Genomic DNA, 26,314 nt, shown 5'->3' with positions numbered 1-26,314 from the left:
CTCTTTTATAGCAGGTAGTAAGAAAGCTAGTAAGGTCATGTCAAAGGCTCTCAGAAGTCAACCTAAAGATAAGGCTCCCACCAGCTTAAGATGAGATGATTTGAAATTCAAAAAGGGTAATCATGGCAATTGGAAGCCATCAAATATATTTAAATACATTGATTCATAATCATTATTAAAATCTAGTTGGTTATTTTTGGAAGAAAATTGAGAACCAATTAACTTGAGAACTGATCAGTAGAGAAAAAGGATCAAGCGCGTCTCTTATCTTTTCCATATAAACTGGGTACCCCTGGGTACCCAAAGAGTAGATGATAGAAATCATCTCATTGTAAAATGTTCCGAGTGGAAAAGAAAGTATAGAATTAGAACGTGGCCCTTTCGTGACCTCTAAAGAAGGAAAGGCTGCTAATATCACAAAAGAAAAGACAGGCAGACCTTGTGCGCTTTCTGAGGAAAGGTCACACTGCCCACCCGCTTTGGTCCTGCCAGTGGGACAGAACCCATTCTGATCAAGCCTCTGCATCCAGCTGCCAGTTAACAGAAACAGAGGAAACGGAGGGACATGTCGAGCTATACTGTAGGACACCCTCAACAAAATCAGGACTGTGGGAAACTACAGATCAAGTGCCCTGGGGTTTTCCAATAGATAAATTATGATGAAAAGAAAAAGAAGGAAGGGAAATCTGTAAACTAAAAGAACCTTAAAAGTCTTTTTTTTCTAGGACTAAGCTATCGTGTCCTAAAGATGCTCCCCTTTAGGAGTGGGCGATAAACTATTAAACATACACACACGGAAACCATTCTGTGGAAGTCGGTAGCTGTTTACTTTCCAAGAAAAGGAGGAGGTGGGATTGAGGCAGGTGAAGGAGTTTCTAGGGTGGCTGGCAAAGTGCTAGTTCTTGATCTGCGATGTTTACAAGGGACTCTTTCTATCTTATACAATAACAATAATAATATAACAATAAACATACATTTATTTCATGTGTCTGTTCTGTGCTTTATTTTATAAAAAACTTTTCAAGATCCTTGTGCAAAATGAGCCATAAATGTATAAGGCAGATGTAATTAGCCTCCTAAATTCTCTCTCCTTGGTAAATTCCTATTTGATTTTATAATTTGATCAGAGCAAGTACATGTGTGCTCTGGGGAATGTGTTTTTAAGAATCATTACAATGTAATCAATCAACAAATGTTTCTTAAGTACCTACTATGTGTAAGGCACCCCTGTTCCATTGTAATTGGCTTGTATCTTGAGCTGTTTGCTGTTTCCCGGATTAATATTGGGCACTGGAAATACTGTGCTATTTTGTTTGTTTATAATGTTTAGTTTTATCAATTGGTTGAACTACCGCCGTTGGAAGATGAAAGGCTCATGCAACACACCCACTCAGCACAAAATTAAGCGGCCTCTACCCCTGGCCTCGGCCAGGGCTGGCACTGAGGCCGCGGTCTCGCGGTCCAGGACGCTGCCTTCTGAGAATATGCTCTGTTCTGGGCTACACTCTGGTGACTCATCATCCCAACCTCACAACCACACCACACAACTGGAGAGACAGTTCCTAGAAATGACAGTTTCAGAGAGGTTTATAATGGCCACCAATTCCCAGCAAAACAAAAGGGTGCTGGAGAATTTTTACCGACCCAGGATCATAAACATCCGGAAGCAACTCACTCCTTTCCACCAGAAAAACCCAGTTTCTAAATCTAAAACTTAGCAAGCACATCAGTTTTTATGCTTTTGCCACAAAGCAAAGGAAATACGAGGGTTGCAAAACTTAAAAAAAGAGATCCTTTGGCCAAGAAGCTTTTACTCAAGAGTAACCCGTTAATAATAAGGTAGACAGACGATAAAGAGGTAACACTGACCACGGGGCCGAGGCTGCCCTAAGCTGATCACGTGCATTCACTTCTGTCATCCTCACCACAGAGGCGAGGTGGGGCTAACACTCCCTTTTTATAGATAGGAGAATTGAGGAGCAGGGAGGTTAAATCATGTGCCCAAGGACACCGAGCTAGGAGGTAGCAGTGCTAGGACTCAAACGATGTGGTCTGTGCTGTTAGCACATGTTATCCTTCATTGCCCCAAGTTCTTAACGCCCTGGCAAGCACACTAAATGCTAGGGTAGGGAAGACAGAAGTCTGTGTCTGAAACCCCCTGGGCTTGTTGAATTTGCATTTCAAAACCTCTGGCCGAGAGCACAATTAATCCATGATCAAATAGCATCCACCATGTCTCCCTAACAGTTCTTGAAGCTGTCCGCATCTCTCCACCCCCATTGCTAGGACTCTGGTTCGAGCCCCCGCCATTTCTTCACTAGACCATTGGAACAGCTTCCGAAGTTACCTTTCTGTCTCTAGCCCTAATTGGAGAGGAGGACGAGAGGCCCAAAGGAAATATACAAACGTGCCTACCGAGCCAAAGAATTCACACACACCAGCCCCAGCAACTTCTGGAAGTGAGGGCTGGAGATGGAAGCGGTTGCAAACTCAGGTCATTCCAAATCCAGAGAAAGTCAAAATCACAGCCACCGTGAAGACCAGTAGGTCAAACCATGCCTTAAAGAGCAAGCCGCCCGGTTCTGCCCTCTGGGATTACTGCAGCTGGACGCAGGAATCGTCCGCTGTCCTCCCCACCTCCTCCAGCCTCTCTGGAGCTTGGGGCTCCTGATTAGAGGAGCTTGTCTGGCTCCTTTCACCCTCCCTCCTGCACGGGCCTTGCTGAGATGTGTCCTGGGCAGGGCAGTGAGCAGGAAGGAGACTCCTCACATGATCCAGCTTATTCCTCCCTTTCCCCCTTCCCAAAGCAGGGCTCTGCAGTAAGAGCACAGCAGAAATGCAGACCGAAGGGGGCCAGCGGTGGGCAAGAAGGGCTCTGCTCCTGGGCATCCTCTGGGCTGCTGCACGCTTGCCTCCCCTGGACGCCTCCCTGCCCCAGCGTCTCCCAAGGGCCACAGGTAGGTGGACACTGGGGTCAGCCTCCCCTGCTGCTGCCACATACGGATGAAGGGACAAAGGGAGGCAAATTCTCACTTGACTCACTTCGGCTTACCCTTCCTCCTCTAACTGCTAGCATTTGGAAGAATATCAAACACTTTCGATCCCTCGAATAAGTTCTCAAAGATAGCTCAGAAAGAATTCACAGGCTTCATGGAGCAGGCAAGTCTCCGGTTTCTTTTCTTGTTGGAGACTTCATGAAAAAAATCTTCTTTCATCTTAGAAATTCTCTGCGCAACAGTGGAGGATTCTTCGCAGGCCCGTGGGCAGCTTGGGCTCTGAAACGGGAAGATGAAATTTTACAGATATTAGGAATCTTTCTCTACAGAGATACAGTTTCTCTTTGAGGAGGAAGAGGGGTTCAGAATTCCCTTTTAGACATAAAGCAGACAAGCAAGAATGATTTCATGATTTTCTTTTTTCTAATTCTTTCACTATCATCAGCTTATTTCATTAAAGCTCCCCTTTCGGGCCCCAAAGATTATTATTTTTTTTAAAAAAAAGCTCTACATCATATTCAGAAGTGCTTTATACCTTTTCACCAGGGTTCTTAGAATTCCACCCAGTTACCGCACGCTTAGAGTTTTCTTAAGGAATCTCTCTTTGTGGGCTTGGAACTAGCGACACCAGCATACCTCAAATTTTCACCTTCTTTTCCTTACCAGGAAATAGCACCCACTGTGTTATGTCTCCATCCCTGGAATTTCCTGAAGGGTTTTTCACGAAACAGGAGCGCATGGACGGAGGCATTGTCATCTACTTCTTAATTATCCTTTACATGTTCATGGCCCTGTCTATTGTCTGTGACGAGTACTTCCTCCCCTCCCTGGAAATCATCAGTGAATGTAAGTAGCTGGAAATGTCCCCCACGAGCTTCTGAAACAGCGGTGCGGAGCATCCGTGGCTGTCTGTAAAAGAGCTCGGCAACAATGTTGCCCATCTCAACTGGTCGCGGAGCTCAGACTTCTGTGTTGGGGGCCCTACCTTAAGGAACTGGCCTGCATGTGGTTTTTCTTGGTAGTTAATGTGCAGCAGGGCATCTTTAAATGAGTACCCAGCAATTATGACTACAAGAACTATGTCTAGAAACTCTTTGGCTACCATGCTGCCTGGCTGGCCGTTTGTAAGTCAACTGTTCCGAGTTTTCCCCTATATGCACTTGGTGTGTATTCCTAAGACAAGGCACTCCTAATGCTTGCCGTTTTACACTTTACAAAGCTTTCTTTCAGTTTGACTCTAAAGTGGTTGTAATTTTTTTAAAGGTAGATGGTAAATAAATGACATTAAGGACTATCCTCTCCCCTCTTCCTTTTTCAGCCTTATGCTAGTAAGGAAACTAACTGATATTTACGAACCAATAAATAAGTAATAAGTCCTGCGTCTTATGTAAAGTGATTTCAGGCATCAGATAATTGCAAATTCAGTTATTAAAAATTAAGCTCCGTTGCTGGTTTCGGAAAATAAGATCTGCCAGGCCAAGCCTCTCTCTTCCAACCCCTCAGCCTTGTGTATCACCCAGAACTCTAGGCATATACCTTTCATCGGTATCCCAGTCCCTTAAAGTCGGGATATCGATGATGATTCGTGCCGTATACAACAAAAGGGCCAGCAGAAGTTTCCAGTCTATCCCCAGCTTGGTTAGCTTAATAGGTTGAGCACACTCACCTCAGAGAATGTCAAAGTTAAGGGTTAGGTTTCCTCCGGCACGCTCACAGGTTTGCACAGAAACAGCATCCTCTCCCCCCACCACACACACACACACACACACACACACACACACACACACACTGCTAGCATTTCTTCCCAGAGACAGAGAGCTAGAATGTGAACTCTCCCTTTGCCATGGCCACAGCCCCCGGCCCCGCTGAAGTGCTCCCGATTTTCTCTCCTGTTCACTGCACCGTTGCAGTCTCCTTTCCATCCACAACAGGACCTGGCAAGAACAGAGGCTCTCGACATGTATTTGTTTAAGGAAAAAAAATTCAGAGTACAGGTCAGCATAAGTTTGTTATAATTATTATGATTGAACTCAAGTAGGTAGAAATACAGTCATTTTTATATTGACATTCCATTGACAACAGCATTGATATTTTTCTATAATACAGATTAAATTACTTTAATACAGTATTTTTACCTAGATGGATAAAATGCAAGAAAAAAAAGAAGGAAAAGGTAAAATCACTTACATTTTCATCACTCCAAGATCCCCCCGTCACCATCTGGCTTTTTGGTCTTGCCGTAGATACAGTTTGAGGGTTTTTTTTCTTTTTCCTCATATAATATTTTATTCTGCACATTTTCCCACATTATTAAATGCTCTTCAAAAACATGATTTTTAATGGTAGCATGATTTTGTAGATGATATAAGAACCTAACACTAGGTTTTATACATAGTAGGTACCCAGGAGAAAGGTGTCAGAATTTTTAAAATTACTAATCTCTTTGGACATTTGTTTTTTTACTTTTTTTTATTCCAAGCAATGTTGTGCCCATACTCGTATAAAATCTTTGCAAACTTCTCTGATTGTTTTTTGCTAGAGATGCAGAGCTATGCTTATTTCAAGCTTTATTTTATACATTGCCAAAAACACTTCACAAGTGGTGTGCCAACTTACACCTCCAGAATGTGGGATCGCTTCCATTCCAGAAAACCATGAATACTAACATAATAAATATTTTTGTCAATTGCTTTAAAACAGAAGCTCATTTTATAAAATTTGTATTTATTCTATTATTTGTGGGTTGAACATTTCATGTTTATTGAAATTTGTGGTTTTGCTTCTGTGCCTTTTTGCCCATGTTCTAACAGGAGGGGATTTGTCTTTTTCTTACTGATTCCCAAGACTTCTTTTTTTCTATACAAGGATATTAACCCTTTTCTTAATATAATTTTTATGTCATATGCTTTTTTCACAGTTTGCTGTTTGCTTTTGTGGTTTGTGTGTGTATCACATTGAAGTTTACATATTTTTAAGTGAATTTATAAATATTTTCCTTTTGGTTTTACACTTAGAAAGACATTTATCCCCACGTCAGAAAAATTGCCATATTTTCTTTTACTTGTAGTTTCTCTCTCTTTTTTTTTTACATTTCTTTCTTTCTTTCACTAAGAATTCGTTTTACTATAGGATGCAATGCTATTTTTTCAGAAAGTTGATCAATTTTCATATACTAAATTCTTACATATATACGTATGTGCATTTGCTTCTATCCTCTTTACTGTTGTAATAATCTATTTGCTCACCCTTGTGCCAGGACTGAACCTTTAGTTAGAAAACCTACATAGATCATGTTAATTATATTAAACTAAGAAATTTTATTTTATTTTATTTTTATTAATTTTATTTTTTTAAAGATTTATTTATTTATGTGGGAGAAAAAGAGAGGGCACTCTGAGCAGGAGAGGGGCAGAGAGAGAGGGAGAGAGCAAATCCCAAGCAGACCATGTGCTGCGCTCAGAACCTGACGTGGGGCTTGATCTCACGACCCTGAGACCATGACCTGAGCCCCTGGGGCACCTGGGTGGCTCAGTCAGTTAAGCATGCGACTCTTGGTTTCAGCTCAGTTCATGGTCTCAGGGTTGTGAGGTTGAGTCCCGCATCAGGCTCCAAGCTCAGCACGGAGTCTGCTTAAGTTTCTCTCTCCCTCTCCCTCTGCCTCTCACCCTCCATTTCCCACCCCAGGCTCACACATTCACGCTCTCTTTCTCTAAGACAAATAAACAAATCTTTAAAAACAAAACAGAAACTAGGAAATTTTAAATTCGAGGTACGTTGTCCCACCTTGAAAATTTCTCTTTCTGGGAAGTCGAAAGTCAAAAAATGTTTTTCTTTTTGTATTCACATTTCCAAACTATGACTTGACTGAAAGAACAAATTCATCAAGAATTTTGTTTATTAAAAAATTGTCTTAGGAGTGGTAAATAAATGAATAATTTCCTAGGCCTGCAGCAGAAATGGCATTAAAGTTTAGATTGCTACTTCAAATAATCTTCATTAAGTGACTTCATAGAACATTAATAATGACTTCCACAGGCCACTTGTGGAATTACTCTGAAACATCATCAGCAGACAAGTGAGTCGCTCTTTGCTCTGAAATATGATACAATAGCTATTATGAAGGTGTAAATTGGTATTCAGTCCAGAACTGGGTCCACAATTCCAATGTGTGGGAGATGGGGAGGGGCAGTTCCCCCAACAGCAAGCAATTCTGACACTATCTACCCAGAGACAGCGTCAGATTCCAGAATGCCCCCCACCCCTGGCCTTCACTGCCCTCTGATGCTATTTGCAAGCCCAAAGTATTACCTGTGCTTCGGACTGACTGGCTCTAGATTGGGAGTTCCATTGACCCCTTCTTGGGTTTCAGATACCAGGCCTAAGGCTGGGTTGTTACCTATACTTCTGACCAAATGGCTATAAATCAGAGGTTCCCATGACCTCCTCCTTAGGTTCAACTAATTTGCCAGAGTGACTCGCAGAACTCAGGGAAACATTCTACTTACTAGATTGCTGGTTTATTATAAAAGGAACAGCCAGAGGGAAGAGATGCATGGGGCAAGGTACAAGGAAGGGGAGCAGAGCTTCCATGCTCTCTCCAGACGTGTCACTCTCCCAGCTCTCCAAATCCCATCTTCTTACTTTTTGCTTAGGGAGGCTTCATCACGTAAGCACTATTGATTATGTCATTGACCATGGGCAACTGATTCAGCCTCCAGCCCTTCTTTCTCTGGAGGCCAGGGGGGTGGGACTAAAAGTTCCCACCCTCTAATCACATGCTTTGTTCCCTTGGCAACCAGCAGCGGGGCGCTTAGAAGGTGTCCAAAATATACCTCACGAACATAACAAAAGGCATCTTTTTTTTTTAATGATTTTTTATTATATTATATTAGTCACCATACAGTACATTCCCGGTTTCCGATGTAAGGCTCGATGATTCATTAGTTGTGTATAACACCCAGTGCACCATGCAATACGTGCCCTCCTTACTACCCATCACCAGTCTATCCCATTCCCCCACCCCCCTCCCCTCTGAGGTCCTCAGTTTGTTTCTCATAGTCCATAGTCTCTCATGTTTCATTCCCCCTTCTGATTACCCCCCCCTTTCTTTATCCCTTTCTTCCCCTACCGATCTTCCTAGTTCTTATGTTCCATAGATGAGAGAAATCATATGATAGTTGTCTTTCTCTGCTTGACTTATTTCACTTAGCATTATCTCCTCCAGTGCCGTCCATGTATGTTGTAGCAAATGTTGAGAACTCGTTCTTTCTGATAGCTGAGTAATATTCCATTGTATATATGGACCACAACTTCTTAATCCAGTCATCTGTTGAAGGGCATCTCAGCTACTTCCATGATTTAGCTATTGTGGACATTGCTGCTATGAACATTGGGGTGCATATGGCCCTTCTCTTCACTACGTCTGTATCTTTGGGGTAAACACCCAGTGGTGCAATGGCTGAATCATAGGGTAGCTCAATTTTTAACTTTTTAAGGGACCTCCACACTGTTTTCCAGAGTGGCTGTACCAACTTGCATTCCCACCAACAATGTAGGAGGGATCCCCTAACAAAAGGCATCTTTATCACCCTCTACACTTAGGAATTTCCAGGGCTTTTGGGAAAAGCATATATATATATATATATTTTTTTTTTTTTTTTAAATCACAATGTCACAGCTCACTTCCTGGTCTTCACACACATATCCCCTTTATGGACAAACAATCATGGCAGTCCAAAGATACTGGCCCATTACCAGACTCTCATTCAGTCATTGGTAACTACCCAGTCCACTGTGCTGGACTAGAAAGCGCCTGTCGCTCAGCCCATTCCTGATCACACAGTGTAAGGCCACACAACTAGTGAGCTATTTTTACCACAGCAATATAGCTGAATTCACTATTAATCCCAATTAGGCAGAGGGGGTGAAGGTACACCCTATCCCACCAGGCTCCCAGGAATTGTGACAGGAAGGTTGAAGACATGGTCACAGTTTCTGGCTTAGCCATCCTCCCTGCTTCCCGACCTTGTAGCTGCAGCCCTGGTCCTGGGATCCCTGCATCTAGCAGGGCGGCAAAACAAACAAAACAGGGGAAGGGGGTCCCCACACCAGCAAAAGCAGTGCTCAGACACCAGCAAGGTGTCCAAGAAATCAATTCAATTCTGACAATATTTACCTGGAGATAGCATCAGAGTCCACAGGTTAAGGGCTCAGGCCTACAACAGCCTCCCCACCCCCCACTTTAGATGCCAGTTGCAAGCCTGTGCTTCTAAATGACTAGCTATAGATTGGGGGTTCCAACGACCCCCTCCCTGGGTTTCAGACACCAGTCATAAGCCCAGGTTGTTACCCTTACTTCTGACCAACTGGTTGTCCATCAGAGATTCACAACCTCCTCCTTGGTTCAATTAATTTGCTAGAGTGGCTCACAGAACTCAGAGAAACATTTTACTTACTAGATTACTGGTTTATGAGTGTATATATATACACACACACATCTGGAATTATAAAATGACATAAAGCCAGATGGAAGCAATGCGTGGGGCAAGGTATGAGGAAAGGGCGTGGAGCTTCCACTCTCCTTGCACCTCCACCAACCTGGGAGCTCTCCAGAAAGCTCCTTTTGGGTTTTATGGAGGCTTCATTACATAGGCATGATTGAATAAACCATTGACCATTGGCAATGGATTCGACCTCCAGTCCCTCTCTCCTTCCTAGAGGTCGGGGGTGGGACTGAAAGTTCCAACCCTCTAATTACAGAGTTGGTTCTTAGGTGGAGTCCAAAAGTCCCTCGTTAACATAACAAAAGATGCCTTCATCACTCTTAATACTTAGGAAATTCCAAGGGTTTAGGGAGCCTGAGGTGGTAACCGGGGCTGAAGACCAAATATGTATGAGAAATATATTTCGGTCATCTGAATGACCAAATGTATATTTCTTATAAATCACAATATCACATGTGTGATTGATAGACGCCTATGCTGCTTCTAAATCTTCTTCAGCTGCTAGGACTTGACCCTGGTCTTGAATACTGAAAATAACTGGCAACAAAATGAGATAGAAATAGTGCTGGCTCCATTCATTTTTTAAATGCCTATAAATTAATTCTGTCATTTCTCTGTTCAAGGTCTAGCATAGTCTCATACAAATTAGGACATCAGCAACAAAAAACAATTTCTCCGGAATTTGTTTCCAGCCACAGAAACTGGCTTCAGAGAAGTCCGCAAATGCTTTACATTTCCCCATAGTTCTTTAATGAGCACTGAGTTGCAATAATTCCACCCATTTTGTCAACTAATAAGGATTAATATAATCCTGAAAACAGTTTACTGAAGCATTCCACCATGTGCCGGAGTGTTATTATTTATTTATGTATTTATTTATTAGCTATTTATCATAAAACAATTGTAGGAGACCGAGCACGGTTCTAAATTAAATAGAGATGGTTTTAGTCTTCACAGAAACCCTACCAAGTCAGGACTACAGATTGGTTTTCCTGATGAGAAAACTGAAGCTCAGGGGCGCCTGGGTGGCACAGCGGTTAAAGCGTCTGCCTTCGGCTCAGGGCGTGATCCCGGCATTATGGGATCGAGCCCCACATCAGGCTCTTCCGCTATGAGCCTGCTTCTTTCTCTCCCGCTCCCCCTGCTTGTGTTCCCTCTCTCGCTGGCTGTCTCTATCTCTGTCGAATAAATAAATAAAATCTTTAAAAAAAAAGAAAAGAAAAGAAAACTGAAGCTCAGATGATAACTAATTACTTAAGACTACACAGCCTGGGGGTGCCCGGGTGCCTCAGTCAGTTTCAGGTCAGGTCCTGATTTCACGGGCTGTGGGATTGAGCCCTGAGTCACACTCCTCACTTAGTGTGACGGGGTGGGATCTGCTTGAAAGATTCTCTCCCTCTGCCCTTCCCCACCACCCACATTCCCGCTTGTGCTGTCTCAAAATTAAAAAAAAAAAAAAAAAAAAGACTACACAGCTTGGACCCTGCAGAGACTGCTCTCTCTAATGCCAACATCCAACAATGTTCTCAATTGCCGAATGATATACTTTTGCATGTCCTTGTTTGAGGTTAACTGCCATAATATGGTTGTTTCAAAAGAATCGTCTTTATTTAAACAGTCTTAAACGGTGTTTCCCTCCCAAGGGCACTGGAATTTTGACCCCAAAAAACCCCAAAACAAAACAAAAACACGTCAAATACCTGTTGTTACTATGGAGGAAGTATTCTACAAAATAAAGAGAATCCGCTCAATTGCTTTAGAAAGAAATCAGTTTAGACTTGCAGCAACCTGTAGGAGGTTGTAAATTAATGTTATAAATACTCGCCCACAGTACAATAATCAGACTCTGAGGCCTAAGCATTTTGTCTAGAATGTCCATGAGCTCATATTATGGTACTACTATGGGACCTAATCATCGTGTATGATGCAATGACTTTCTGTAGGGTGCATGCTCTGAGTCCCAGCCTAGAACATGATGGGAGAAGTGGCAGGACCCTGGCCCACCCCGGCCCCGTCATCCCATTTGCCCCCTCTTCAAGTCACAGCAGTGGTTAGTTTGGTTAGCAGAAGGGTTTTCTGCAAGGTGAAGACTAGAAGAGGCTCAGGACTGGAGTCTCTGTGGAGACGATGAGCAGGAAATGGTGGAAGGCAGAGCCTCTTGCTGATGCCCTGACTGGGCCCCTTTTCTGTCTATAGCTAGCTATGTTGATCTGGAAATTTCTTCCAGAGCCACCACCACCTGCGGCTTCTTCCAGCAAGGATCTTTGCTTTCTCCTTGCCCTACTCATGATCACAAAAGTCACACGGACTCTCTCCCCACCCCACCACCAACACATACCTCTGTTAGACAACCTGAGACATTTTGCTGTCATCTTAGCTGTGTAGCAGTCATATGAGAAAATGCTGTCGCTATACCCTCTTCCTCTAATCCCATCTTCTTTCACATCCATTTAGTTCTATAGGAAAAGAGGCTAATGATGATTCTTTGAACATAGAGGAATGAAGAGAAATTAATTCCACATCATAGAGGGAATAAAAATCACACTCTAGTTGTCCAGAGCATTTTACCTTCGGAGATAAGATCTAGTTTCTGAATTGGGAAATAGGATGAAGATTCAGGGGAAGGGGTTAAAAGACGTCCTCAGAGGTGGAATATTATCTGAGATGAAAGGAGCTAGAGGTAATGAGGTAAAGAATAAACTTAAGGACCTCCCTCATCCCCACCAGCTGTGCTCCTCCAGACCCTAGACCCATCCTTGGTGGATACACTGAGGTGTGTGTGTGACAGAGAGTCGGAGACGGAGACAGCTCCTAGCACTGTGTGCCACGTACAGGACGGAACGCAACTCAAGCGCTCGCACAACAACCTAGCACATGCTAAACATTCACTAAATATTCATATTATGTAAGAATAGACTACAAAGACTATAATCCTTTACTCAGCAGAGATGGAAGTGCAGAGGTGAGTGATCCAAGTCAATATGAATGTGTTTGGGGCAAATACCAAGTCTAGGGCGCGTCTGCCAGAGCCTGGACACCCAGTTGAAGGCAAATAAAAGCAAGTACTACCTTCACAAGCTGGGAAGTAAGCTTATGAAACCCACCCTTTGACCTAATAATCCATGTGGCAACTTTAAATGATAACTCTTTGGAATATTCTGTTTAGAGTTCCTTTTATTTCTTTTATATTAAAATCCATACCATTTTATTCTTTCGCTTCTTTTCTTGTTTAAGAAATGGTATCTCTAAAGTATATTTCATTTAAATATAAATTAATATTTTATATATTATATATAGCCCAAATAGGACTATTACCTCTCATCTCTATAAGCAGTCCAGTTTCAGAAACAACTAAAGTTCAGTATAAAGCCAAACTAAATCCTTTTTATATATCATTTTGATAGGTAAAGGGGATCTCTTCAAGTTATTTAACCAATGTTTAGAGCAGCTTTCTTTACCTTTTTCCAAGCTAACTATATAGAAAACTGAGAACCCTTTAAGGTTGGTCACTTGACATAGCCCAATAGTCCATCATAAGCTGGCTAAGACACTTTTCTTTTTAAATGTTACACTAATATACTACTCAGAAACGCTAATCCCTCCATCGGGCCAATCCTTTGAGGTATAACATGTCTTAAGTAAAAATGATCTTAATATAAGGTGTTGGGGAAACATACTTACATAAAATATTTAATTTTTTTATTAAAAGTTTATTTTTATTCACTCTGCTTTGAACTAATGTTTGCCCATATTCAATTTCAATGTTATGTCTCAGAAATAGACAATGAGAAAGAAATGCAAGTTTTAACTCCAGGTAGAATTGGTTCTAAATTGATAAAATTGAAAGGGAGTTGAATAATTCTGTGCGTATGGCATTTGGATAGCCTACAGTTTCAGGGGATTGTTTGATTCTTAATCCTCATGAAATTTACAGAGGCAAAGCCTTCCCAAAGAACAAAGAGTCTAAGAATAGTGCTTCCTCCCTGACACAAGGGCACTCATCCTCCTCTCAAGAGCATTTCCATCCTCTTTGTCTTTCTTTTCCCTCTGATCTAAGTTGTGGTCCCCTTGGATCGCATCTAAATCTACCCCAGGTAGAGGGATCTAAATAAGTACCAAGCTGTCTGGGGATTACATGGGTATGCTGCTATTGCGGAAACAAGCAATAATAATAATAAGGCTATGCATTTATCTTTTCACTTTACCTACATGGAAAACTGAAAGAGCAGCTTTTTGGAGTAAAAAAGAGCTAGGTGCCCATCCTGTCCTTGCAATTACTACCTATGTGACCTTGGACCAGTTATGGAGCCAAAACTGAAGTAATTGTAAGGTTTGGAGATAAATTGTCTTGTGTCTGTGTTCTATGATAGGCTTAGGGCAGTTGGAAATTCACTGTACTATTATAAGCATTAGACTGGGAGTTGGTGGGAGTCCTCTTAAGTGGAATTAGCCCTTTAAAAGCATTATATTATATTATATTATATTATATTATATTATATTATATTTTATATATTACATATATAATATATATTGTATGGGGTTTCAGAATTCATCATAGCTACATATATATATACATGTATGTGTGTGTGTGTGTGTATATATATATATATATATACATATAGTGCATTGAGAAGCTAGGCATTTATTTTAATAACACTAAAGCTTTACTAAAACAATTTCTAAAAATATATTTGAAATTAATGTCAGAACCAGTTTTGCAGATCATAAGAAGCCTCGGCTTGCTGTCGCACTTCACATTGGACCCAAAAGAAAACTGCACAGGGTGACTACCAACTCAGTCACTAGAGTTGGGTCTGAATGACCTTTGATTGGTTCCAAAACTCTAATCCATTCACAAAGCATGAAAATTTGCTATCACTGGGGACCTTCTAAAATTGTGTCAAATCACATATATATAGCTTATGCTTATAACTCTATTAAAATATGCATCATGAAAATGGCTGGAAATACATTAAAATGATAGCAGTGGTTAAAACACGATGGTAAACGTGTAAGTGACTCTTCCCCTTCTATATTTCCATTCTATCTCCTAAATTTTCAATAACGTAGGGGTTTTTTATTAAAATAAATTTATTTAACAATAAAAAGTGGTATAGAGTCTACATTTTGATAAAAATTGATAAAATTAGAAGATACCTCAAAGATCATGTCGTCCAATGCCCCATTGTACAGATGGTAAAACACAAGCCTTGTCTCAATGACTTGTCTGAAGTCCCATATTAGGGCTGGGCCAGAATACAGGTCTCTGTTTCAGTTTAAAGCTCTTTCTACTATATTATAATATAGTTAGAGTTCCAGAAGAGAGTTTTCAAAAACTGTTATAAAGCTTTTCAACATGGCATCAGAGAAGAGAATATGCTTACGAAAAGTCTGATGAGTTTTGGTCTAAGTCATGGTCCCCGTGGACCACAGCTCATTATCATGAAGTTGCACTTTATATAAACAATGTAATGATATCTAAACCCATAAAGAAAACTCACCTTGAACAGTTCTCCTATATCCTGAAGGAAATGTGATCATTCCTTTAGAGTAATAAAGAGGGAAAAAAGTAATAGCTCTGGGGGGAAAAAAACCAGAACAATTTATCTTTAATAATAAACTATAGCAGAGAGAAATGCTACCCAAAGGTCAGCGAAGACAAAGTCGGTCTATTCTAAAGTTCAAAGGTATAAACCATTTTACAAAATATTCTTAGAACCTTAAGATAGAACTTGTTAAAATATCTTTGAAGTTTTATATATCCATCTTTACAGAATCTTCCCTTTCATAACTCAATTAGAGCCCAGTGAATAGCAACAAGCTTTATTGTTACTGCCTTTTCATAGTAGAAGTGTTCGGAGGGGCCACTTATTTTTCTACCTTGCAACAAAACACTCAATAGATCACCTTTTCCCTCTTGAGACTGAATTTTTCTAATGAAGCATTCTTCAGCTAGCATTAAGCAAAGATTGGTCATTCACTCTTCAGGGCACCAAGTTTGGACATTTAGTTCAAAATAAAGCATTTTGTTCTTTTTCAACTTCATCCACATATTATCGGGCCCTGATTTGATTAGAGAATTCATGATAATCCAATATCCAATATCTCTCAATTGATACATCCTCTGGAATATGCTGGAAAACTTCCAAAGTATCCCTGACTCCTGGTAACTATTATTTCCCCTAGGAAAGACTAGAATGGAGGCAGCTATATGCCCATGCCAAGAATCAGGGAGGAAAATAACTCAGTTACCCATCATGTTATAATTGGCCTACCTGAATTTACCCCAAAGATACAGACGTAGTGAAGAGAAGGGCCATATGCACCCCAATGTTCATAGCAGCAATGTCCACAATAGCTAAATTGTGGAAGGAGCCGAGATGCCCTTCAACAGATGACTGGATTAAGAAGTTGTGGTCCATATATACGATGGAATATTACTCAGCAATCAGAAAGAACGAGTTCTCAACATTTGCTACAACATGGACAGCACTGGAGGAGATAATGCTAAGTGAAATAAGTCAAGCAGAGAAAGACAACTATCATATGATTTCTCTCATCTATGGAACATAAGAACTAGGATGATCGGTAGGGGAAGAAAGGGATAAAGAAAGGGGGGGTAATCAGAAGGGGGAATGAAACATGAGAGACTATGGACTATGAGAAACAAACTGAGGACTTCAGAGGGGAGGGGGGTGGGGGAATGGGATAGACCGGTGATGGGTAGTAAGGAGGGCACGTATTGCATGGTGCACTGGGTGTTATACACAACTAATGAATCATCGAGCCTTACATCGGAAACCGGGGATGTACTGTATGGTGACTAACATCATAATAATAATAATAATAAAATCATTAAAAAAAATTAATTAATTAATTAAAAAAAATAATTGGCCTACCTGAGTGCCGTTTTTTTTTTTTTTTAAGATTTTATTTATTTATTTGACACAGAGAGACAGCCAGCGAGAGAGGGAACACAAGCAGGGGGAGTGGGAGAGGAAGAAGCAGGCTCCCAGTGGAGGAGCCTGATGTGGGGCTCGAGCCCATGACTCTGGGATCACACCCTGAGCCGGCGAAGGCAGACACTTAACGACTGCGCCACCCAGGCGCCCCAATCATTTCCAGCTTTTGACTTAAAGTGAGAGACGTGCAACTCTTCCTTTCACTTGAACATTGAGAGACCATGGTAGGGGAATCATTGGCCTAATTTCAGTATTTTTGTGTCTCAGGGAATAGGGAGGTGTGAGGAGAGGGAGAGAAACTGCAGAACAGCCAACTAGTTGATGGAGAGTCAGAACACATATTCACCAGTTACGTTCGCCATCTTGTATGAGTGCGGCTCGTGGCAACCCCAAACAGTGCCAATAGTAACATCAAAATTCTAATGCAACACATATTTTGCTTATCAGTTTCTTCTTATCTGTTCTCTTCACTAGAATTAGTTCCACAAGAGCAGAAACATTTGTCTTTCTGCCATATTCCTAGCGCTTAAAAAAGCACCTGGCATGGTAGGTACTCAGAAAGTGTAACAACTTAAGTGAACAATAGCCAGGTGTTCCAGTTATCAATGGCTGCTTAACCAATCACCCCAAAACTAGCGGCGTAAAACAATAGTCACCGTATTACCTCTCACAGCACTGAGGGTTTACTGGGCTCAGCTGGTAGTTCCAACTTGAAGTCTCTCATGCAGTGGTAGTCAGAAGGCTGGAATTATCTGAAACCTTCCTCCCTCTCACATGTCTGGTGCCTGGGAAGGGGAAATTCAAAATGTGGGGGCTGAAATGGTCGGGGTGTGTCAGACATCTCTTTCTCTGTGTGGGCTGGCTCTTCATGAGAGCTCTCCAGTACAGCTGAACGGTCGTTGTAGTTTCATGCTGTGGCTTAGGGCCCTGAAGCAAAGGTCCCTAGAGAGAATCCTGAGGACGTTTTGTCACCTTTTATGTCCTAGCCTCAGAAATATTATGGCTCTGCCAAATTCTGTTAGTCAAAGCAGTCACAGGAGGACACATAAACTATACTTTTGGGGGGTGGGGGGGGAGGGCAAGGAATGGAAAGGTTCTGGAAAATCACATGGATGCCAATACTGTAGCCATCTTTGTCAAATACAATCTGCCACACCAAGAATAAAAAAGCAGGCTACTTCCACGGGCTACTTTTTAGTCTACCAGTAAAGCCCGGTTGGGGATTTCTGATGCAACCTTGTCTTGGCTTCCCCAAAGCAAGGTTTCAACATGGCTTTCCCTTTTCCTTCCCATAGTAGATCCCTTAGCTCTGAAACTGAATAAGCCAAAAGTTTCTTAGGACTCTCATCCCAGCAATCACTGAAAATAAAGGATTTGCGTGCTTGTAAGTCTGGGGGATACACACAAACTATTTGAGTAGTTTTATTTTCTTATATTTCCTACTCTAGAGCAAAGCCTTACTGGTTTTATGTTTTAAATCAATAGATTCTAATTATACAATAGTAAATCTTTTTGGTTCCTAGTTAACCAATTTCCTCTCATTTGTATTGACAAGGTTGAAATTGCCAATTTGTGAATCAGCTCAATTCAGGTTCACTTACAGGTCTTAAAAACTACCAATATTCACTTTTTCCTCCTCTTTCAAATTGGACTTATGACTCCTGAAATACTTCACTTCCCCAGCTCCTATTGGAGCACTGTTGACAGCGTCATTTTAAAGAACTTGTTCTGTCACTATACACCTACAAGCCATAGAGCCAGAAAGGAAGCTTTTCTGGGTGCTACAAAATCCGTATCTTGGCGTTCACAATACCAAGTCGCAGCAGCATAGCTCCAATAGTCCCTGGCCGCCTCTCCCTTTCTACAGAAGCATTAAGTAGTGAATTCATAGAGAAAGCAAGGCACTGGATTCCTCTAATTTTTTAACCTGCATGTTTAGTTTTTCTAGTTTAAGTCACTGTCAGTGCTTTTCTGCGAAGCTGTAGATTTGAATATTTAGGTATAGAGACATACCCTTTCATTTGCCACTTTAACATAATTTCATTTGTCTTCAGCCCTTGGATTGTCTCAGGATGTTGCAGGTGCAACTTTTATGGCAGCCGGTAGTTCAGCTCCTGAGTTAGTTACTGCTTTCCTGGGTAAATATTGCTCCTTATATTTTCTGCTTACTCAATGTGATTTTCCCTTCTTCAAATCTAGTAACACTAACTTAGCAATTACCTTGCTCGCAGGTGTATTTATCACAAAGGGAGATATCGGCGTTAGCACCATCCTTGGATCTGCAATGTATAACCTCTTTGGCATCTGTGCGGCTTGTGGCTTGCTATCTAATGCGGTATGTAAGAAAACTTCATTCAACCGCTTACTGTTTTGACAAACTATAAAAACTCTTTATAGTCTAGAACAAATAAGGCACTAGTAATGTGTTCAATCAAATTTATTAATCAGTAGAAAAACATGTATTCCATTTAAAGTTAACCCACAAATAACTCTTGGTCAAAGTTATGAAAACCAGAGTAGGCTTTGAAACACAATTGTTCTTAAAATTCCTTTTTCTCTAAGCAAAATGCAAAAGATAACAATATTTAGCTACAAACATACAATTCCAGTATTACGCTAAGCATGTCCTCAAAGTTACAGTGTAATGGAAACAGTAAACTATCATTTTACAGGTCTCAACGTTATCATGTTGGCCCCTATTCAGGGACTGTGCAGCATATGCAGTTAGTGTAGCCGCAGTTCTTGGCATAATATTCGACAACCAAGTTTACTGGTAAGCTTGAAATCATTGTTACTCTTATGTAAAACACAATTACAGACAGGATTTTATGAAATTCCAATGGTTTAGCAATGTTTCTTTTTCAGAAACCTTATTTCAGTTACTGAGCTCTTGATTACCTGCCACTTATGCACCATTTTCCCATATGCCTCTGAGCTTACTTCCTCATCACCGCTGCTGGTTGGGTTTTCCCTTCTTTGAAATTTCTATAGTCATGTCTCCTTGTCTCACTAATCACTGGATATTACCAATCTTCCTTCGCCCCACTGCCTGTTCAGAAAGTCTCCCCTTCTGTTGTCCATTAAAGCCCCCAACAGTTGGGTTTTCATCTTTTGGGTTGTTTACCTTAGCTTGGCTAGAAATGGTCATGGTCACAAGACTAGAGAGAAATGATGGAGGAAGTAAATTTTAAAATCTTCAGATTCTTCCAACTTTCTGATGTTCATTCAGCAAGAGGAATTACAGCCTTCCTCTAAGAATCAACAATATTTAGGTATTAACAATTGTTTGCTTTCTTTGTAACCTCCCAGTATCTTGCTGTTGCAAGAAAATGAAAAAGGGGGTGACTCAGTGGACAGCTAATAACTTTTTCAACTAATAAGAACCAGGTATCCAGTAGGTGTTTAACACAATGCTAGGAATCATAAGGGATGGAGAGGAATGTACAATGCACAGCCACAGAGGTTGTGCATTGTACAATGCCGGAGGATACCAAAAAATAAAAAACAATGTAAATGGCACCTTTCTGGAGTACAACTTAGCAACCCTGCAAAATACCTGCTAACAAGAAACTTAAAATCTAGCAGAGAGAAAAATTTCGAAGTGAATCATCCTAAAATCTGGTCTGTTTCCCAAAGAAAGACCAATGGATATAGTAGGGATCCCTCTGGGACTCAGCAGTTGTCTCTAAGGGGACACTGACTATGAGAGTATCCAAGCTTATGCTCACTCCATTAGGGAAATCAAGAACTCTGTGCTTTCAGCTGTAGCAGAAATTCATTGGCTATAAAATAAAAGGTAAATGACAGGTTCAAATGTAATGGTATTAAGCTAATCATCACTCTTTAGGAAACCAGAGCATAGGACAACAGTTCTCAGTGCCTAAGGTATAATTTTATTTTTAAGACTATCCTTGTTTTCTTGCAGATACAAGCCAAATTCAGTTACATCAAAAGAAAAAATCTCTGTAAACTGAAAGTCCCAAAGCCTCATATATATTCTGAATATTTTACACAAAAGTCTTATTCCAGATTTGTCTAGACACAGTTGAAATGAACAGATACTATATTCTTTTATAATTACTACACATTTTGGGGAATGTATGCTGCCAATGAACTGAGATGGAGAATGCCCATCGCTATTCATTAACTTTTATTCTGAAAATCTACAACTAGTATTTTCAAAGCATTGTTTATGCCTACCATTTGTAAAGAATCTGTAAATGAAGACAATGAGTTTATAATTCTTGGTTTTATTGGAAATATAGACTGCCAAGCTTTTATCAATAAATTAACAGTAATGCTGTAACCAAGTTAGGACACATCTCTAAAACCAAAATATACCTAGCAATGTTCTCTGCTTGTTCTATTGCTATGCTGGAAAATTATTAAGCAGATACTTCCCAGAAGCTATTAACTCTAACAAAAAAATTTGTTTTTAATTTTAAAACACACAAATTTCTCTAATTTATAGGTATGAAGGAACTTTGCTGCTTTTGATATATGGATTATATGTTTTGGTGCTGTGTTTTGACATTAAAATTAGCCAATATATTATAAAGAAATTCAGTCCTTGCTGCACCTGTCTTGCGGAAGCTATGGAGGAGAGAAGTGAACAACAGCCACTGATGGGATGGGAAGATGAGGGTCAGCCATTTATCCGTCGCCAATCAAGAACTGACAGTGGGATATTTCATGAAGAGTCTGGCTACTCTCAGCTTCCTTTAAGTTTACATGATCTTAGTCAGGTTTCTGAAGGTAATAAGCACATCATGCCCACTATTAAGTCTATTCACTAGAAAAACTTAAGAATCTCATTTCAATTCAGCAATTACTATATACACTTATGTAAAAGACACTGTGGAGATTCAGAAATGATGAAGAGGTGGTTCCTTATCCTTAAGAAGCTTCCAATGCTGTATGGAAAAAAGAAAATACCTAAAATACGGAGGTTTAAGTACTATAAAGAGAAAAGTGTAACTAGTTTCTAAATGGGACAGAGTATATAAAATCTGATGGCTACATAGAAAAGATTATCACAGAGAAGGGAGCATTTAAACTGAGCCTGGTAGAAGTGATCAGATTTTAGCTGATGACATGATTTATGACAAGTAACAGCTACAGAAGTCTATTATGTAAATGACGTAGAAGTTAAGAGTAAAGTATATTCTATAAATTGATGCTAAGGAATTAATATGAGCAAAAGGCCTATTCAAGTACTAGCCTACCTGGAGCACAGAATGTACACAGTAAGGAAGCAGAGAAAAGGTGGATAGGAAAGAATAGAATAGAAGAGTCTTAACTGCTATTATACAAGTCTTTGCAGGTTTATGAAGCAGGGAAATTAAAGGATAAAAGAAATGGAGGTCTGTAAGAGGCTACTAAAGCAGCTGATGTGTTTGGTAGATGCCTAGACAGAGCGAAGGAAAGTAGGAATAAAAAAGACAATGCAGAGGAAGCACCACCAAGACGAGGCAACAGAAGGACTATATGGGGCCAGAAAAGGGAGCAGAGAAAATTCTCAGGCTTTGTTCATGATTGATTGAGAAAATGGGAACACCACTTACAAAAAGTTGGAATTTAGGAAAAAGGGCTGGTCTGGGAAAAAAGAAATAGTAGAGTTAAACAGGTCATCTGAAGCAGTAGTAAAACATTTAGATATTTAGAAGTCAAATTCATCTATGGCCAGAAATAAAAATTTATGCATTAGTTTTTTACAAAGTGTTAGAATGAAACAGAGTCTAAATTTAAGTACATTAGGAAGGGAAGTTATTCTTTTACTACCTAAAAAAAAATTAAAACTTTTCTCCTTCTTACAAAAATTATAGTTTTTAGCCTTCCAAGTGTAAGTAGTATATATTGCCAAGTTAAATTTTATAAAAAGAAATTCAAAAGAATCACTCTAAATTTTTTCATTACACTGAGATTATATCTAAAATTTACTTAGTGGCCCACTGGCTGAGGCTTGGCAAATTTTTTTCATGAATTATTTTACTAGCATTAGTTGTAATGTAATTTGATCCAATATATATGGGTACATTCTTTTGTAAATGCCATGCAAATTTTAAATAATTTTAAAGTGAACGCTTATTTTTATCTAATATACTACTGTCTTCCACTAATTTAATAAAACAAATTATATAAAGCAACACACTCAAGTTACATTGTAGATTCCATGCTAGTTCCTATTTTCTTAAAGGTTCTTCCTAAGAACTGTAGCGAATTCCAAATTTGCTAAACCAATATAAGAAAGAAAAATGAGGCAAGCCTCCAAAATTCACTTACAATGAGAATTAGAATGGAATATTCAACTTAATAAAAAGATTATGCTGTAATTATTTTATACTTCCTAAGTATGCATTATCTGACACATAGAGCAGGCTAGAGACTTCATCAATACTGGGGAATAGAGACAACTATAATAGCTATAATAGGTAGAAGCCAGGTTAATCCCATAAGCAAAAAAAGTTACTAAAGACCATCCACATTGTAGAAAAAAAAGAAAGTCCAACTGACACTTCATAAACATTACGTCTAATATATTTAGTGAACGATCCAAGATGTTTTGATGGATTTAAGGCCCCAAATCAAGAAATGCTGAGTATCACATTTTTACTGTCTGCCCTGAAGTCTCAATTAGTTTCTTTTTGCCAGCAATATCAGTAATGAGGTATTCAAATGTTTTAAATAGCCTCTTAAAAACTGATACAGCTAATTTATTTCAATATAGCTTTCTAAATGGACATTTCCAACTTAATTGGCCATTTGAGAAAACTCAAAATCATTTATTCTTTCCTCAACAGATTCACCAAGTGTTTTCAACATGCCTGAAGCAGACTTAAAAAGAATATTTTGGGTACTATCCCTTCCTATTATTACCTTACTTTTTCTAACCACACCAGACTGTAGAAGGAAGTTTTGGAAAAATTATTTTGTGATAACATTTTTCATGTCAGCACTATGGATATCTGCATTTACATATATCCTGGTTTGGATGGTCACAATAACTGGTATGTATCTTTAGCATAAAAGCACAATTTAAAAAGAAAATAATCAGTTTTATAGAAGAACAAACTGCATATATTCACTAAAAGTAGTCTAGTTACGGAGGAAATTTCTCTTTCAGCAAAGACTAAAGAGAAGTGCTACTTACAAAAAGGTTAAATATTAATATACCAACAAGATCATTCAGGGTTTGTAAGTTGCATATTACATATCAACTATATTCTCAATATTATACAGCCCAGAGTTACAAGCCACAGGATCTTCTTATAAATGAAATCAAATACATAGGATGTTTTCCTATTGCACTAATAATTAAATCACATTGTATGAGGTCCACAATATACTCTTTATATTGAATTTCATTCCATAATGAAAAATATAGCAAGGGGCCGGCATTTTGAGAAAACAATGTTATGCCCACTGTTTAACTGGATTGCATTTCATTTTGCTTTTTAATATGGACATATAAACAAACTATGAAATGGGTGAAAAGGGCATAAAATAAAATTTCAATTTAGGTTTCTACTACCTTCATGATTAAAATTTAAATATTACTGCTTGGCCATAATCAGCTCTAGTCCCACAGGACTCCAGAAGAAAAAACTGAATATAAACATAGGAAAAAAAATCAAGAATTTCTCCCAAAAAGGTTAATCTGAATGGACATATCAGAGGTGAGCAAACTAAGGCCTGTGTGACCGAATGACCAGGTCTCCTGTTTTTGCTAGTGAAGTTTTACTGAACATAATCATGCCCATTCATTTAATTCATTTATACGTTACCTATGGATGCTTTCACATTACAGTGGCTGAGGTGAGTACCTGCAACAGAAACCATATAGCCTGCATAGCCTAAAGTAATAATTACTACATGGCCCTTACAAAAAAAGGTTGCTGCTCTCTGACTTTTCACAAATTAATATATGACTTAGAATAGCATGCTAGCAAGAAATCAGAGTATTCTTTTTTTTTAATGAGAAAGATGAAAAAGTCCAATTAGCTTGCATATTAAATCTCTCCAAATTTTCTCAGCCAGAATATATTTGACAACAGGAAATCAAGAGAAGAACAAAATCAAGTAATAGATCATAGAACAGCCCCCAAGATGATAAATACTAGTGTTATTTATGTACATATGAACTCTGGCAAACCAGTAACAAAAATTAACAACCGATTCCAATTCTAATATCAATATATAAAGCATGCAATAAACAGCTGAAGTTCTTTTAACTGACATCTTAAGAAAAAAAAAGAAAGAAGATTCTAAAGTAAGTTTTCAATCACAACATTAAAGAGCAGTTACATGTACGTTTTTTTAACTTCCCTCTGATTGTTTCCCAGAATGAACACATTTCTGAAAAATGCTGAACTGGTACCAAATTTAACAGAACAATTAATAAATTGGGACCATAATGTTGGGAAGACTCAAGTAGAACCCTATTTTTGTTTTCCCTTGTTTAAGGTAGATCACCAAAGTATGACTTAAAAAATGTGTACCATGTTAATACATTTACAGGTTAAAAATAGCTATAAACAATTTGCTTAATTCTGACCACTTTAAGAAAATAGTTTGAAAAGCAGAAAATGACCAATCTCATTAGCATATATTAAGCAACAGCCTTAATGAGATTAACAGTGAACATCCAAACCTTCTGTAAGCATACCAGGTAGGGGGATTACTCCTAAGTAGAATTCTATTAAATATCTTTAGATATCTGTCATTCAAAATTTGTGCTACCTGGGTTATCCAATCTACCAATCTTATTCAAATATTTTCCTAGGTAAAATCTAAGTACATATTAGTTGTGAAGTCTAAATGTGCCTATTTTCTTTTTGTTCAGGAAGGAAATATCTGAACTAACTGCAGAGAATGGTTATTGAATCTGTAAGTTTTGCAACTCGCAGTATCTCTGTTTATTACAGGGGAAACATTAGAAATTCCTGATACGGTAATGGGCCTTACTTTATTAGCAGCCGGAACAAGCCTGCCAGACACGATTGCAAGCGTGTTGGTTGCAAGAAAAGGTAAGAGCTAGGTCCCTCAAGCTGCAATGCCCATTCTTCAAGCCTGGCTGAAATACACTGAGCAAAGATACCTTTAAAAATATTTATTTCCTCAGTTAACATACTTTGAAGAAAAAAAGGAGTGACTCGAAAAGAAGGATTTACTATTTAATAGCAGAGTAATTTCACCAAATCTAATCCCCCAAATAATATTCATCTGGAATGTGCATCAAATAGTAATTAACCATATTAAATTAGAATGAAAAGCAACAAGTGATCTATAGACCTTATTGAAAAATGGTTTAATAAATAAAGATAATTATTATTAAATAAATGTTAAGACTTTAAATACTAACCCCCCAAATTAAAAAATACAAATTCAGTAAGACTTTTTGCTCTAATACAACAATTTTCCAAAACCAACAAAAAAAATTTCCAGTGTTTTTTTTTTTTTTATGAAGCTTATTAATAAAATACAGTATTGGTGTGCACATGTTAACAACATGCTTTTTTTTGCAGGCAAAGGAGATATGGCTATGTCTAACATCGTGGGATCCAACGTGTTTGATATGCTGTGCTTAGGTGTTCCGTGGTTTATTAAAACTGCATTTATAAATACATCAGCTCCTGTAGAAGTGAACAGCAGAGGACTAACTTACATAACCATCACGCTCAACATTTCAATTATTTTTCTTTTTTCAGCAGTTCACTTCAATGGCTGGAAACTAGACAGAAAGTTGGGAGCAGTCTGCCTGTTATTATACTTGGGGATTGCCACATTATCAGTTCTATATGAACTTGGAATCATTGGAAATAATAAAATAAGGGGCTGTGGAGGTTAATATTAA

At 39.1% G+C, this 26,314-nt stretch overlaps 1 protein-coding gene across 1 annotated transcript; it reads left to right on the top strand.

Moving 5' to 3' along the window:
* Positions 1-2,836: 2,836 nt before the first annotated feature.
* On the top strand, positions 2,837-26,314 carry SLC24A5 (solute carrier family 24 member 5). Its single transcript, XM_008705928.2, has 9 exons — positions 2,837-2,957; positions 3,663-3,842; positions 18,516-18,599; positions 18,693-18,796; positions 19,134-19,234; positions 20,933-21,216; positions 23,262-23,468; positions 25,386-25,487; positions 25,986-26,314. Exons 1-9 carry the CDS (start codon positions 2,837-2,839, stop codon positions 26,306-26,308), a joined length of 1,506 nt encoding a protein of 501 aa, XP_008704150.1. The 3' UTR covers positions 26,309-26,314.

Source organism: Ursus maritimus, unplaced genomic scaffold (genome assembly GCF_017311325.1).
Source record: "Ursus maritimus isolate PB19 unplaced genomic scaffold, ASM1731132v1 scaffold_35, whole genome shotgun sequence".
In the NCBI taxonomy this organism is placed as follows: Eukaryota; Metazoa; Chordata; class Mammalia; order Carnivora; family Ursidae; genus Ursus; species Ursus maritimus.
Note: the sequence above shows the minus strand (reverse complement) of the source record. Positions and strands in the feature narration are given on the sequence as shown.